Source organism: Vulpes lagopus, chromosome 3 (genome assembly GCF_018345385.1).
Source record: "Vulpes lagopus strain Blue_001 chromosome 3, ASM1834538v1, whole genome shotgun sequence".
Taxonomy (NCBI): Eukaryota; Metazoa; Chordata; class Mammalia; order Carnivora; family Canidae; genus Vulpes; species Vulpes lagopus.
The window spans coordinates 36,681,083-36,697,541 of record NC_054826.1 but is presented as its reverse complement, the minus strand read 5'-3'; the positions used below and the strand labels follow the sequence as shown (position 1 = coordinate 36,697,541).

The 16,459-nt window shown below is 38.3% G+C and overlaps 1 protein-coding gene across 5 annotated transcripts in view; it reads left to right on the top strand.

Moving 5' to 3' along the window:
- The window catches only part of EBF1 (EBF transcription factor 1), a 381,185-nt gene that overhangs the window by 277,801 nt on the left and 86,925 nt on the right, over positions 1-16,459 (top strand). For 3 of the 5 annotated variants that reach the window (XM_041750330.1, XM_041750328.1, XM_041750333.1), the window contains exon 9: positions 5,694-5,827. In XM_041750330.1, the coding sequence (XP_041606264.1) occupies positions 5,694-5,827 (134 nt within the window). The remainder of the gene's footprint in view (positions 1-5,693; positions 5,828-16,459) is intronic. The other 2 variants (XM_041750331.1, XM_041750329.1) reach the window with 1 other exon arrangement.

The following is a 16,459-nucleotide window of genomic DNA, read 5'->3' as shown; positions in this document are numbered from 1 at the left end:
TAGTGGCACACACCACTAATTCACCTCAATGGGCAGGCACCTCTGAGCTCAATTAACCCTTATTCCCAAGGCCACCCATAAACCCTGAGGTAAACATGGCTTTCCTGGCACTTGCTTTCTATCAATGAAATAGATCATTTCTATTGGAGGCTAAGGCACAATTTTAACTTACAAATTTACCTTGCTATAAAGAGCCTGATGCTTCCAATGCGAGTGAGCAGGCACTTGAATCTTGTAACATTGATTCTGTAAATCAGAGAATTTTATTTTTTTTTAATTAATTTTTATTGGTGTTCAATTTACCAACATACAGAAAAACACCCAGTGCTCATCCCATCAAGTGTCCACCTCAGTGCCCGTCACCCCTTCCCCTCCAACACCCGCCCTCCTCCCCTTCCACCACCCCTAGTTCGTTTCCCCGAGTTAGGAGTCTTTATGTTCTGTCTCCCTTCCTGATATTTCCCAACATTTCTTCTCCCTTCCTTTATATTCCCTTTCACCATTATTCATATTCCCCAAATGAATGAGAACATACACTGTTTGTCCCTCTCCGATTGACTTATTTCAATCAGAGAATTTTAAACTGCTGAAGGCATCTGTGATTTCTTCTGCCTTCTGTGGCCATTGGAAGGAAATATAAATGCTCTGGATCGTCTACACACAGAACATTAGTAGTTAATATGTACTGGAGGCCGAATGATTTCCTTCCTTTCTTTCTTTCTTCCTTCCTTCCTTCCTTCCTTCCTTCCTTCCTTCCTTCCTTCCTTCCTTTTTCTTTCTTTCTTTCTTTCTTTCTTTCTTTCTTTCTTTCTTTCTTTTCTTTCTTCTTTCTTCTTCTTTTCATTCTTCCCTCTCTTTTTCTTCTCACCACGACCATTGTTCAGAAGCAAATTTGAAATCTGGTAATTAGGCCCTGACTCACGGTGTAGTATTAGAGTCCCGAGCCAAAGTTCAACACCCTGAAATGAAATTTAAACCAATTAATCTGTTAGATTTTTATCGCTTGTCCGTGTTTTCTCAGCAATTCCCCCAGCACGTGGCCTTTGATCAACTCTCATACAAACGCTAAAATGTGTGCCTGCTGCTAGCAAGATGGGAATGACATTAACATGGTACTCATAAAACAATCAGAGCAGAGAAGCCCTCAAACAGGCAGGGCATGGTAATATTTAATAAAAGCACACACATAATCTTCAGAATTAGCATTTTGTGCCTTGCAGTACCTTTGGGAGAAGAGCTTTTATTTGTGGAGTGATCATTATTATAACAAAGAAGAGCTACCTAATAATTTCCACTTTAACTCTGCAATGTGCCACGAGCATTTCAGAGCCATTATGCTAAACTGTGGTGGGGTAATCATGTTATTGTCATAGTATGAAGGAAAGAAAATCTCCTCTACTTTGGTGGCTGTTGGGGGTGGGGGAAGAGGTAAAAAAGAAAAAAAAAAGACCAAAAAAATCAACTTCAACTTTTATTTTTAATGAGATTTAGAAGCAGGATTTGACTCTCTGTCCTTGTGGTTACCAAGAGTGTGAAAATTCCTTGGTGAAGAAGAATCTTTTATTAATTAAATCAAGATTTGGCTGGTGAAAGTGGTTTTGTATTTGATCAAATCCACTCCCTTCCCCAATTTTGTAATATTTTCATGGAGATAGAATTGTATTGATTATTACACTCTTGGGTTGGACTGAATTCATTTGTAAATCTTCTCACTTCAAATTCTGCTGAACACATCCACCATGACTATTAAAAATGATCTCTCCTTTTCTTCCTCTCTGTGTCTTTTTGGATATCCTGAGGGAAAGAAAAACAAGTCCTTGGCTACTTCAGATGTGATCTGGGCTTTCTCAGAGTAAAGCTTACCCAGAAAGAAGAGAGAAGGAGAGGCTCAGGATCTGTTAATCAGCACAGCTGGACCTTTTTTTTTTTTTTTTTTTAAATTAGTATCAATTTGTTCTAAATAGTACAACCTTTATCTCTTACAAAATTAAATGATGTTATTTAATTTTTATTATGATAACATATTACTTTAATGTGTGTTTATGGAAAATATTCAAACCATACCACTTTTTTAAGAGTAAATTTAATGGTCTCCTTGCCCCCTCTGCCCCATTGCAGTCACATTGCTGTGTTTCATATGGACCCACTGGAGACAGTGGCTATACATCCTTCCAGATCTTTGTTCACATGTAACTACATACACACAAACACAGGTGTGTCTATGGGCTCATATATGTCATTTTTTTAAGTTAACAGGATCACACTGTTCATTAGACTACCACTTGCTTTTTTACTTACTAACATACTTTGTCATCTTTCCATGTTAGTTTGGAAAAATCTTTTCCATCCATTCAAATGACATTCCTAATATTCTGTAGTATGGATATACCATCATTTATTTGGCCACTCTCTTATTGGAGGCACCTAGATGCTTGGATTTTTTACTGTGAATATCGCAGCGAACTTTTGGGTACCTGTAGTGGTAGGCACATTTGCAAGTATTTTCCTGGACTGCTTTTACTCTGGCAAGTTTGTGACTACGATAAAGGGGTAAAATGGTGGCCTAGGAGTTAAAGTTAGATGATAAATATTTTGTTTACCGCCTGTACGTTTAAAAAATTTGAATTAGCTGCCAGCATTTAAAGATTGGGAAATTCACATAAAATTCTGGTTCCCAGCCTCTTTCAAAGATCAGAAGCCCAAACTGCACTGGGCTAGCACTGGTGTGGGGGTACCAGTGGCTAGAGCTTCTCCAATTCTTGGCATCAGGGGCCATCCATCTCATGCTTGTTCTGAGACTCTGAGCTTCTGTATTCATTTGTAGTTTTTGCCTTGGCCTGTATGGATCTGTGAGTGTTAACAACTGCTCTCAGGCCTGATCTGCTTAGCTAGTCACAGTGTCTTCTACCTTGCATTATTGACACTTTAGAGTTCTTCATTTGGTGGAACTATCCCCTGCATTGTTGAATAGTTAGCATCTTTGACTTCCTGGCACTAAATGCCAATAACATCTCTTTGCCCACCCCCGCCCCCATCAGTGTAACAGCACATGAGTCCTTTACATTTTCCAAATTTCCCAGTGGGGAAATACCTCAGAGGTTCCCCTCAAGACTGCTATGCCACACAGATGTATAGAAGCACCTTTAGAATGCCTTGAAGCCCAGCTTTACAAAGGTCTACATAACTAACTTGTTCTAGGAATGACATCTAGTCTCTAAGATAGAACAATGGATCGTTGTGTATAGAGGTAGGATGGACCAAGGGGTGCGTCACTGTTTTCATGAAATACCCCCTATTTTATTCACCAGAAAGCTAAGAAGATGGTGTCACATATTGTCTCCTCACCAGCTTATCTCTGGAAGCTTGATGATCTTTCTTTCCTCTGGGTAGTTGACACTTAGCTTTGTTTCTGGTTTATTGCTCACAGAATTTGAAAACATTATCACTTTCCTTAGGAAGTGTTTGAAAGCACATATGTACACACACACACACACACACACACACACACACACACACACATACACAGACACTTATATGCCTTCTTTATCCTATAAAAAACAAATGGAAAGAAGTGGGAGAGGACCAAGTCTAAAACCAGCTACCAGACCATGCTACCAGATTGTCTTTAGTATAGGAGAGTCTCTCAGAGATAGACCAACACCATTCTGCCTCCTTTGTACAATGATAAGTAAGCCTGAAAGATCCATACTTATTTTAAGAAATATCTAAAAAAATATACTTATCCAAAGAAATTTGCATGATTACAAAAATAAAATTTTAAAAATTAAAAGAAAGTTAATACAGATAATAAACATCCTAAACAACTGTTTTGTTGTTTATGAGAGTAGTCACATGGTGAGCATTTATTTAATCATACCATTGGATTTCACACTCTGTCATTAGGCAAGTCTCTTTGAACAGACAAGTTCAGTTAAACCAAGATCCTGTTCTCAGAAGTATTTTGAGATATGGCTCCCTTTCTACCCTACTTTAGCAACTAAGTACTCTGACTTAGAAATTAAGAATTGAAATTTTGAGACATTAACTAGAATGTTTCCAAACTGCTTTTATTTTAGGAATTCTATATAGTTTTTAAATGTGCTTTATTTCTCTTATAAATTTCTTGAAGTCATGCGTCATATGCTATCATTGGTTTGGGAATACTCAAGCATGCATTTAAACATCTTTACTTTTAAGGAAAAATTCTGCTTAAGAAAAAGTCCTGTGCCTGTGGAGCATTGATCACAATCTTTATGTGTGTTAAAAATTGGACAAAAATTTTCAAGTCATGAATCATTTACATTTTCTTGATTAATTATTTTGTTTTTGGGAGAAAGTGAAGAAGAGAAAAGGCATCTGAATTGCCCAGTTTTAGTTGTAAATGCATTACTATGAGTTCAGCCAACATGAAATGTTTAGTTTGGATATTTCCTAATTTCTCTGTGCTATTTTATAAGATGAATTTGAATCAAAATCAAACCCATTCTACTTGTTTGTGTGGTGGCACGTGAGCAATGGTCCCACCGGGCTAGGCTTTATATTTTCTTTTCTTCTTGCAAAAGTTAAAGTGTGATATTTTGCCAAATTTGACAAAGCCCGATAGTTTTTTTTTCCAGCTTATTCCCGTTAAAATTAACTGGTGCTCCCATTGGCTTCAATATTTGGAAAGTCAGTCTTGGATACTTAATAAACTTTTTATTAAAGAGAAGGGTCTTGTTTCCTCTCCTTGCACAATATCTCTCTAGCTTTAGAATTTTGCTTTGTTCTTGTTCATAAAAGTAATCATGAGAATAACAACATGGCATCATGGAGTTAAGAACCCTTGGTGCCTTCTGAGACATTTCAAAAACATAATCCTACAATTACATTTATGCCTAGCAATTCTGTTGAAAGTATGCCATGCTCACCAGGCAAGCCACCTGTAGTCTGTTTGGAATCATGGTATTTGCGAATAATTTCCCACCTCCAAGGGCCATTTATAGTGGAAAGAGAAGAGATATGAAAATTTTAAAAAGTCTATTCAAGAGTTTTATGCCTGGAAATGGCAACACAGCAAAGGTCATGGGACTTTCTGTGGTTCAGCCCTGACAGCTATTTGGTTACATAATTCACCCTGGGTGACCTGCATACTTTACATCTATAAAATGGGATTCATGATATTGGTTGAGACAAACCTTAATGACTACTAATGAAGAATGTTGCTGTGTTAGTGTTACAGATAGAAGGCACGGAGCAAGAATATTTTCTTGTTCCAGCCTTTCTTTCTCACTTCCCTTTGGACAGAAATGCTTATCTAAAAATGTATCGATTTTCTTTTCGGGAAGAATGTCTAATTATGAAGCAATTCTATAAGGTCTCCAATGTGTTCCAAAAAGCCACCCATTCTTTTTTATTTTTAGCTTCTCACAAATTAAATTTTGCTTCTGTGTTTTATTTCATAAGATTTCAGGTTTGAAAATAATTGGGCAAAATATATGTATGTCAATAGAAACAATGGAAAAAAAAGCTTTTAAAAACTGAAATTGCACCCTTAGGTTTCAGGTCCTAAAGCAGCTAGGAAATGCTGAGATCTTGGGGGACTTTCTGTTAGTGAAAAGATAAAAGATATATATTTTTTTCTTTTTCTCAAGTCTCCATCATTAAAGTTTGGTTCTAACAGCAGACTCCTTCTCTTTTTCATGTGTGTTGAAAAGCAGCTACTCCCTGTATCAAAGCCATCAGCCCGAGTGAAGGATGGACGACGGGAGGCGCGACTGTGATCATCATAGGGGACAATTTCTTTGATGGGTTACAGGTCATATTCGGTACCATGCTGGTCTGGAGTGAGGTAGGTGTTGTCTGAACATTAATATCTAATAGCTTGGTCTAGTTGAGGATACTGTCTACACTTGAATTTCTAATAGAGTGTGTGTAGAATTTCGTGGTGCCACCCTGGGTGGGCCAGCTCTAGTCTGCAGAACTCTGGGAAAGTAGAGGACGTGGGTTGGGTATACCTGGAAGTGCCACTCTCTACTGGAATGACTTCCATCCTCTGGCCCGTAAGCACCAGGAGAGCTTCTGTTTTGTCATTTGTCCTCTTATGCTAGCCATGGTGAAGAGGCCCTATTATACATTGGAAATTGGAAAGGAGATCCAAAGTCACAAAATATAGAGGAAAAGCCTTGTTCAAACTTTAACAAGGTGATAATCTGTGAATAGCTGTAGATGGGATCTACTGTAGGCCCATCTTCAAGGAATACCATTCATATGACAGTAACAATGCAGGTGTAGATGGATCTTGACTTATTCAGTGATTCTTCGTCCAAGAATGAGTGATTTCCCAGGACACCCTTGAAGAACCAAAGGCTTTTTCCAGCCCTAGGAATTTATGGCTCACAGGCATCTCAGTATGTGACCACAACCATGTGAAAATGACTTTTTTCTGTGTGTATAGTGCTTCCTAAGCACTGTGATCATTATTTTAACCTGCCAGTTGACTTGTCTAGCAATAATCAACATTAGCTCAAGATTATAAAACATGAACCTCACTATTATATAGATGCCGTGGAAAACTTGCCTTTGCTTTCTTTCTATGTTCTGAGCCTGGATTTCTCATCCAGTGTGCCCAGAGCTCCTTCTCTTTCACTTCCCCAAAAGTTTAGAATAAAACTCATGTTAGGCCCATAAGGTACCACTAATCTTGTCCATGCTGTTTGTTTTACAAGCAGTTGTGTGAATCACTAAACTTTATTGAGACTTTCTGTAACTAGGCACTGTGCTCAGTTATTGACACAGATCATCTCAATCCTTTCCTCTGCAGCATGGGATAAATACTCTTAGCCTTAATCTGTTCTTGATAAAGACACTAAGGCTGAGAGTTAGATATATAGTTACAAAACCCCAAAACAGCTACTGGAAGCCCATGAAGTATGGATCATATGTATGCAGCCACAGAAGTCAGTAGCAGAACAGGAGCTAGAACTCAGATTTTTTATTTCCATTCCTAGCTGTCCTCCCATGACACCACTGTTTAGACCATCTAGATACTTTGTGTCTTCTCTCTAGGCAGGCCACAGAGGTAAGCAGAGTAAGGACTGTGATCTTTGAGTATTTTTATCTTTCCAAAGCAGAGCCCGTCTTTCTTTTTAAGCCTTCTGTGTGCACTTCTCACTGCCAGTAACTCACTCGGGCCAGCCTCTTGTCAGCCTGTGGGTCCATTGCTTTTGTGTTTCCCATGCCGCCAACTAGCAGCATGCATTTGGCCAGAGAATCAAAGCTCTTGTAAAACTGAATCAGGGATGGGCTTCTCAGTCCACCAAACTAATTGTTGTCCAAGTTGGATGGAACATCCCAGGCACAAGTAGTGGACTGAGCTCCTGCTGCCGATTGTACCCCATTCTTTGTTGGAACGTTGGGTTGTAAAATTAGAAGCATCACATACATGGCATATTTTGCTGCTAGTCTGGTGTCTTTATCCCTGCTGGAGACGGCAGTCCTCACAAGGACAGCTTCTCCCAGGTCTTGTAAGCTATAAATTCATCCCTTTCTATCCCTCATTCTGTTGCTTATCCTGGAAGTTGGGAGAGGGGAAGAATAAATATATTCTTGGTCCAAATATATAATATGGACTTCTTGCTCCATATTATAGAGACCTGAGAAGTGGGGCTCAGAATTGGCAGTAAGTCCTACTGAACCTCTGAGAATAAAGTGGGTTAGTCTGAAGTTTCTTTTAAAGCTTTGTGTCTGTCTTTGCCCAACACTACATTGGTTATGGAACAAGGGCTTTGACATACCAGGAGATCATTAATTTGTACTTCCACCTTGTTCCTAGTCACGGTCCTTGTGTTTCCTCTCTGTCTGCCCACATTCTTGCCCTCTCTTGGGAAAAGGTAAGAAAGACAAAATTCTAATTTAGACTAATCCAGATTGCTTCAAAGTATCTGTTTCCATATGACAAAATCAATACAAATCATGTAAAAAAAATACCCCAGTAAAGCCATACCTTTGTCTTCCTCCTTCTTCAATCTGTCCACCACCGCCACTGTCTTGCATGTACCAGAAACCCCTCACGGTGGATCTTAATGGATCCAACTAGGAGGTGAGGCTGGGGAATGCATGCTCCTTCTTTGGCCACCTCCTCCTCCCAAACTGCTCTCATGTGTGACTATGTCATAAATCAACTATGACCCTTTCCCAGTGCAAACCTACCAGGAATTTCCAAAATGTGGATATTATTTTAAAATAAGTAAATCCTCTGTAGCATTAGATTGGGTGTCTGGGTGGAGGATTTTAATTTAGGTTGTTATTATAATAGTCTTGACATTAAGAAAAAATGAGCCTTGCTGAGGTGAACTTTTTATAAATATTTTAAACTATTTGTATATCTAGATTTTCATACAGGCTATTTGACAGACATGACTTTTAGTGGATGGAGAGAGAATTTGGTACTGCTTCAAATCCAAAAATCCATTGTGTAATAATGAGAAATAGCTCACATTTACAAAGGGTTTATCATGTGTAGGTAATTATTTGATCCTCATGGTAGCCCTGTGTTAGATACACATGAGTAAACTTAGTGTAGGAGAGGTTGAGAAATTTGCCCATCATCACACAGATAGCACTAGAGATGCATTTGTATCACAGTGGCTGTTTTTACAAAAAAAATTAAAGCCCAAGTTACTGAGAGAGCAAACGAACACATATGAAAGGAAAGAAGCACAGAAATAGAAGAAAGAAAAAAACATGCATAGTAATCCAGGTAATAGGGTAGTAGAAGTAGTAGTAATAGTAATAGTAGTAGTAACTTCGGTGGGTTTTAATCACATAAAATTACATATGTGCCTTTCATTTTGGTAGAGGCAAAAAATATCAACCAGGTCTGGGGCCATTTCTACAGGCTTCCATAGGATAGAATCAGAACTCACTCAGTACTGTGAATATTTAAAAGACGGTATCTGTGAAAGATTGGTGGAAAAATGTAGAGTATGACTAATATTCAGCTAACATTCACTGATCACTTAGTTCCTGCCAGGTACCATGCTGAGTATTTGGTATGGCTCTCATGTGACCATCACAACATCTGTCTACTATGTTGTTCTTGTTTTACTGATGAGGAAATTGAGGCTTGGGGAAGTTAAATCAGCTGCTCCATGTTCAGAGGGTGGAGGTGGAATTTGAACCCAGGCAGCCTGACTCCCGGGCCTCATCTTCTAAACCGTCCATTATTTAACCTATGCCAAAATTGTTACCCTAGTGTTTTAACACATCAGATAAGGTGTAATGCTCACCATTGCCATTGATGCCTTGTACTGCGGTGAGGCAGGGGTGGGTATCTTAATAGTTATTATCGCCTTCCAGGCTGTGGTAGACTTGGGATGCAGAGAAGTAAGAGCTATCCCTTCATATTCTAGTTGTATAGGCTTGTAGATGGAGCCATTGGCTTCTAGGAAGAATTTATCTTTATGCAGGATACATGCCCTGCGTCAGGGGCAGAAGACAACCTCTTCCTTGTTGACATAAGAGAACTTGGCAGGACGGTTAACCTGTTTGGGTCACATCTCTAGATAGGACCCCTATCTATCTGACTTTTTGTCCCCTGGCCACGTGATCTCTTGAGGTTATGCCACCTCTAAGATCTAGTACTTCTGATTTTAAATAGACTTTTATCTCTTCTCCATTTCCTCATCCTATAGCCCAAAGCACTCAGGAAGCAGGCTGGTGGGCCAGGACAAGCAGATAACATTTTAGATTAGCAGCTGATGTTATTATTTGGAATCTTTTTTTAGCTTAAGAACTTTAAAAAGAGTGAGAGAAAATAGGGCTGGCTTAATTTACCCTCATCTGTGCTCTTTCCTTACTAACCCAATCTTTTGCAAATGAGTGATTCAGTTTAGCTCACTGATTGCCGCCTGAGGGTTGGGGAAAAAGAAAGGTGGCACTCCATTGCTCCCACCTCAGCTCTGCTGTCTGTGAGCTCCCAAGTTTGGGGTGAACTACATGGCTTTCCTGTGAATTTGGTTTTCCATCTTTGTTACTCTTCCTTATTGGTTCTTGGCCTTTTTCCTCTCTGTCTTTCTAGAAAGCAAATTATCATACTGATACTCTTGTGCTTTGTATCCTGCCTTTACCCAAAAAATTTGCCAAAAAAAAAAAACCTTTGTAGTATTTGATATATAAACCCAGGAAAATCAACAGAGCTGATGTGTGCTCATGATTAATGTGGGTTAAGTTTTTTCTTGATCAGAGATATACTTGGTTGTTTTTGCTTTTCCCATAACATGTGATTTGGAGGAGGGGAATGGCTCCTGCTTCTGGTTTGTAGAGCTAATACTTATGTTAATAACTCCTGAACACCTCTATTTGCTAAGCCATGAGTACTGCTTGGCTTGCCTCTTGGTGTCTAGCACTGGGATAGTTACTACGGGTAATCAAAATTAGGCTTTGTGGGATCTGGTGTTTTATTTGGAACAGCACCTTGCTCCTATGAAACAAATTAGGGAGTTACATAATATATTTTTATAATCCAGTGTTAAATTACTAGCTTAAAATTCAAGGCAAGGTTCTAGAAAGCACAGAGAATGGTATGGTCAGAAGTAGACTGTTCAAATAACAGTCAAGCTTCTGTTATGTACGGATGGATCTCTGTGCTGGGCATTTTAGGCTCTGACAATCCTTTGATTTAATCACTGAAATCTCTGGGAGAATTTATACAGCTTAAGGTATTTAAGATGCCTGTAAAGAAAGTACAGTGGTGAGATTGGTGAGGAGCAGAGGATGAAGGGAACTTCATGCAGACAGTCATCCAAGCAAAGGTTTACATTGCATGAGGTGGCAGTGGGCAAGGAGCTAGTCAGGAGACTTGGGTATTAATTGCAGTCTTTCTGTTGCTCAATCAGAGGACCTAGATTTTAGTGTTGGTCATTGGGCCTTAGTTTCCCCATCTGAAAATGAGGGGCTTAGACTAAATCCTCTTTGAAATCAGCTATAATTTTATAATTCCTTTATCTAGAGTTTACTCCCCTGACTGTCCCTTCAAAGTAAGAAGCACGAAGTGATGATGGGTAGCAAGTAGCTTCTTTTCTTCCACTATTGTGCTTTACTTTTACAACAAACTTGTAATATACAACTATCATGTTTATTTGCAAAAAGATTCTTTGGACTTCATCAAAACCATTTAATTAGCTACAAAGTTGGATCTCCCTATTGATATATCTTTAGTCAATTTATTTTAGCCTCTACACTTCATGTTCTGGATCTGGTATAAACTTGAGACCACAATGTTGGTCTAATTCATTTTCCAGATAGTTCTGTGGAATACCTCAATTCTTGGGGATATCAACAGGCACCCCATGGGAGATAGGGGAAGAAGGTTTTTCCTGGCGAGTTTGGGAAATGTTGAGTCAAATAAATTAAACTGGTCCTTGTTCTAGGACTTTGCAAGTCTTTTGAGATACTAATGTACACTGTGAATACCTAAGATGAAGTTTACAACATGTCCCAGGCTTTTGTGACCACAGAACCTTTTTACAGGGTTCACCTTATAGGAGGATATATTGGTGGTGGATGGATTTCATGTTAATGAAGTAAAATCACGAAGTCCAGTCATGAAGTGATCGGTCTGGGGTAGATGTGAGAAAATCATCTGAAATATTTGCAGAGTATTATTCAGATTAGACCAGGAATGTGTAGAGCCATTATTCTTTAATACTGCAGGCTTTGAACAAAATTTCTTTCATATTTTGCATCTGGTTTTAGTCACCACACACTTGGCATTAGATGCCACGTGATTTTGCAGGGCAGCTATATTTAAAGATTGCCGGAACCACTTAGCTCAGATTGAGAAGTCAGTTTCATCATTGTATGAACCAGTAAGCCTCACACAGGGACTACATGCTGTCTTTTGCACCCGGATGAATATTTTCTTCCACTACATTCCCAAAGATAGGGAGAAGTCAAAGGGAGAAATCTATGAGGGGTGGGGAAGACCTATGGGTGAATATGGTTGGGTAAATAAATGGCAGTTTGGGGGCTGAGAAATGATTTCCTGCTTTAATCCAGAAGTTGGAAAACAAGGTTTTAAATGCAGTTCCTGACTTCTTTCTTCTTTCCTATCTCTACTTTCCATTCTCATTTGTACACATAGCTCAGAGGAAGGATTGTAAATAAAAAATAGCATTTGCTCCTCTGTGACATTAAAGAATGAATGGCTACAACTCATACATGTTCCCACTGGAAGTTTCCCAGGCCTTTTTGTTTGGCCTTGATTTTTACTGAACCACATGTAGAATCACAAAATTTTGAGGGCTTTGAGGAACCTTTCCAGTCATGAAGTGCAGCTGTTTTTGGAAATGAGGGAAAAGAGGCTCCAGAGTCATACAGTGACTTGTCCTGGGAACACATTAGCTATTACTTAGTTCTGGGGTTACAGAGCAACTCTCCAGACACCAACCTCACCCCCCATTTAGCATTCTCTTGTACCAGTTTTCTCATGGTATTTCTTTAGTCCTTTAATAAATTTCCTTATATTTATCAAATCCTCCCAAATTTTATACATGATGATACTGACATTCTAATGGCTGATATTTGTACCACACTTATATGCAATACAATTCCATTCAATTAAAAAATAAAATTAAGAAAGGCAGAGAAAGACATTATCACAAATATCTTTTAAAATTTCATAATGTAAATATGGCATATAAATGGTTCTGTCCTGTATTTAACATATATTGAGGCTTACATGTAGAAGTTTAATTTAAAGTTGATGAAATGGGGAATCCCTGGATGGCTCAGCAGTTTAGCACCTGCCTTCAGCCCAGGCCTGATCAAGTCCCACATCAGGCTCCCTGCATGGAGCCTGCTTCTGCCTGTGTCTCTGCCTCTCTCTCTTTCTCCCTCTCTCTCTCTGTGTCATTCATGAGTAAATAAATAAAATCTTTAAGAAAAAAAAAGTTGATGAAATGCGTGGATTTAAAATAATTCATGCATTCCTACTTTTCCCAAACATGTAAGTTGCCAAGTCTGTATGCAACCTGTACTTACTGATCACCTATTAAGGGGAAGATGCTTAATGTAAAATTATAAACTTTATTTTAAGGAATAAAAGGAGCAATCCGAACTGGTTGCATTCAACTTTGAATAACATCTTTCAAGCCCAAGTTATTTTATGAGGAATCGTTTTTAAATGAGCCAGTATATTTAAAATAAAAAAAACAGATTAAAAATACTCTAATGGCCTCTTTAATGTGGTTAATAGTTACAACCGTGCTCACCTTATTCCTAAAAAAGCTTTAGTCTGTATTTTTGTTTTTAATGACTAAGGCACTTGAAATCTCTCCTCTATGTTGTTAATTATAGATGGTTAAAAACAACTTTAAGATGACATTCTCAGTTAGTTTTTTTATGGTGCTTTCAGGAGGTACACGTGTGTGCCTATCACTTGGAAATGGAAACCAGACAAGTGTGATACATTGCTAATTTTAATATGAATCAAAGACAAAGTTCTCACCTGGCTGCAGTCATGTGACTTTGATGAAGAAAACGGATATCTATATAGTGTTGTGTTCATTTTATATCTGTGCTCAAAGTAGACTCCTGGAATGGCTCCCTAATGGTCTGAACTAAAGCCTTCCTCCTTATCCAACTTTATTGGCTTCCTCCTTCCTCAAACCACAACTCCTTAGTTTGGGATTCATCTTAACTTATACTTTACTCATACTGAGTTGTTAGCTCCTTATACTCATAGTGATATTTTGCCTCTGTACTTTTACCTTTCTTATGCCATTCCTTCTTCCACAATGTTTTTCTCTTCTCTCTGTGCCCACATTTGACTGCCTTTTAAGATCCAGTAAAATGCCACTTTTGTCTGTGAAATCTTCCCTTATAGTTCAGATACTGAGTATTTCCCTTCATCCTAAATTTACATGGTCTTATCTGTACCATATTATGTTTCTTCTAACTTTCTGTCTTTTGTGATTTAAGGGGATGTTCTGTCCCAAGCAGGATCCATGCTAAATTCAGCTTGGTCTTCCAGTGTTTATTTAGCACAGATCCTTACATGTCAGGGGTATTAATTTATATCAATTTATTCAAAACAATGTTGAATGACACTGCCCCTCCCTCCTTCCCTCCTTTCCTTCCTTCCTTCCATCCTTCCTTCCTTCCTTCCTTCCATCCAATGCTCCTTATTAGCAACTGTTGTATTCAATGATGCTTCAAAGTGTCAGTACCAGATAGCTAGATTGCAGTGTAGTTTTTGTTAATGCATGTGTGATTAGATAGTTTATATTTAGATATATTTATTGTGTGATAAGGATGCACATATAAATTAGTGTGAATCTGTTGATTATGGTGAAGATTAAGTAATAATAAAACTAGCACTTTCTAAATGATTAATACCAATGAGACCTTCTCCTAAACTTATTATAGGCATATGTCAATGAATCCTTAGGTTAATTAAATAGCTAGCCTCCTCCTGCTGTCCTACCTTCTTCTCAGGTAATGGGACTGAATGCCAGAGAGGTTGAGTGACTTTCCAAAGGTTCCACAGCCGGTCATTTGCAAACCTTGGACTTAACCTAAAATCCGTGTGACTCCAGAGCCATCTTTTAGCAATCTAATAAGAATGTAGTAAAACCTCACCTATTCAGAGAGACTGTTCTATAACCTCAACTCTCTCTCTCTCAAAAAAAAAAATAATAAAGAAAATAACAGACTTTGGGATAACCAGAACAGTAATTTTTAACAAACTATCTTATCTGTTTCTCCAGATCATAGCAAATCAGAAGGAGCAACCAGAGGCAGGTTGTTAGAAGCAGGCTCAGTGACAGCAGAAATGACAGCTTAATGTCAAGGGCAGAAATGGAAAACCTAAAAAGCAGACGCAGAACTATATTACTGTGTGGCATATTAATGACTGTTCGTAATGACAGTGGCCCTGAGTCATCAAGACAGAGATGGCAATTATATTCAATGTATTCTCTCTAAAACAGCAAGATGGGGGTAATGCATCCTCAAAAGACTTCCAGTGAAAGCAGCTGTCGTGGCACGTTATTAAAAGGGGTTTGGCTCTAGTTTTCTGTGGCGCTCACTTCCTGAAGGGACATGTTAAATGAGGAATTACCGAATCTATGTGTGAGTATCAGCGTTTACAATATGCAAATGTCAACTCAGGTGAAAAAAAAAAGGTTCAAATGAATCTCTGTTTAGTACCTTATAGTTTTAATATCCTTTTCTTGGAACTCAGAAAGATCTTAAAAGTATTTTGTTGAAAAGTGAGTTCATTCCCTGCTATCCCATCTATCAGTCTTTGGCTTTTCTATTTTTCCTTCCTAATTCCATAGGCAAAGATTCTCCCTTGCAAACAGCCAGCTTTGATAGCAAACACTTAGTCTCTTCCATAAATGTATCTGGCTTTGCTTTTTCTTTTATATTTTAATTTTCAAGCAAACATGCCGCAACTCAGGACTCTAAGCCAGACCCGAGTAGGGAATGATGTCCCTTCTTAACTGAATTTAGGAAAACAAACTTTGAGAAAGAGCTCATTGTGCAGTTTCAAACCACAGACGCTGGCGTTCCTGGTGTCCAGTCCTCTCCTTCTGGAATACTCTGGACCTCAGGAACTCACCAATGCTTTTCCAGCTCCCAGATGGTCAGGATGGGATCCAGTCTTTAATGGGGCCCAGTTGGCACAAGATTTATATCCTGGGAAAGAGCTAGTTTATTTAAAAAATAAATTACTGAAAAATAAATAAATAAATCAACGTGCAAAGCCAAAGGTATAATGTATTTCTTTTCACTTTTTTCCTCCCAAATCTGTTATTTTGAAATATGATCTTGTTGCTGTTTTGTTTTGTACAATTAACTGCATTGATTTAGGGACCTGGTTAGTTTCTTGGTCAGAAGAATTAGGCAGTATATTTTCGTGAATGCTTAATGAGGATACCAGGAAGCTTGAAGTTTTTTGGGGAAGGAGTAAAAGTAAACAGATTTTTTTTTTTTTTAGTTAAAAGTTTTTTGAGTCGAATGGCATTGATTATTTCTTTTTTGTAGATTCACAAGTGACTTTATCGACTCTTTATCCAAAATTATTAGTGGTGGTTAATAGCATTATGGTATTTATTCCTTCAGTGTTCAGCAAGTATTTATTGAGTGCCTACTGGTTTCCACGCACTGTTAAAACTAGAAACATAGTAGTGAAAACAAGAAAGACAATGTTCATCTAGTCATGGGCCTTTTATTCTGGTTGGGGTTGCAGACAATAAATAGGAAAATATACCTGCATCTCTCTACTCTGTCTCCATCTATAGCTCTGTATGAGGGGAGTTTCAAGCAGTGTACAGGAAGACTGCTGACCATTCAAAAGCTTAGGTTTTAAATTCCTCATTTAACTCAACTCCAAGACTTTAGTTTCAGGTCTCCTCTGACATTCATACATAAAGTTTCTCTTTGTGAATTCATGTGACCCAACATATTTTGTTAA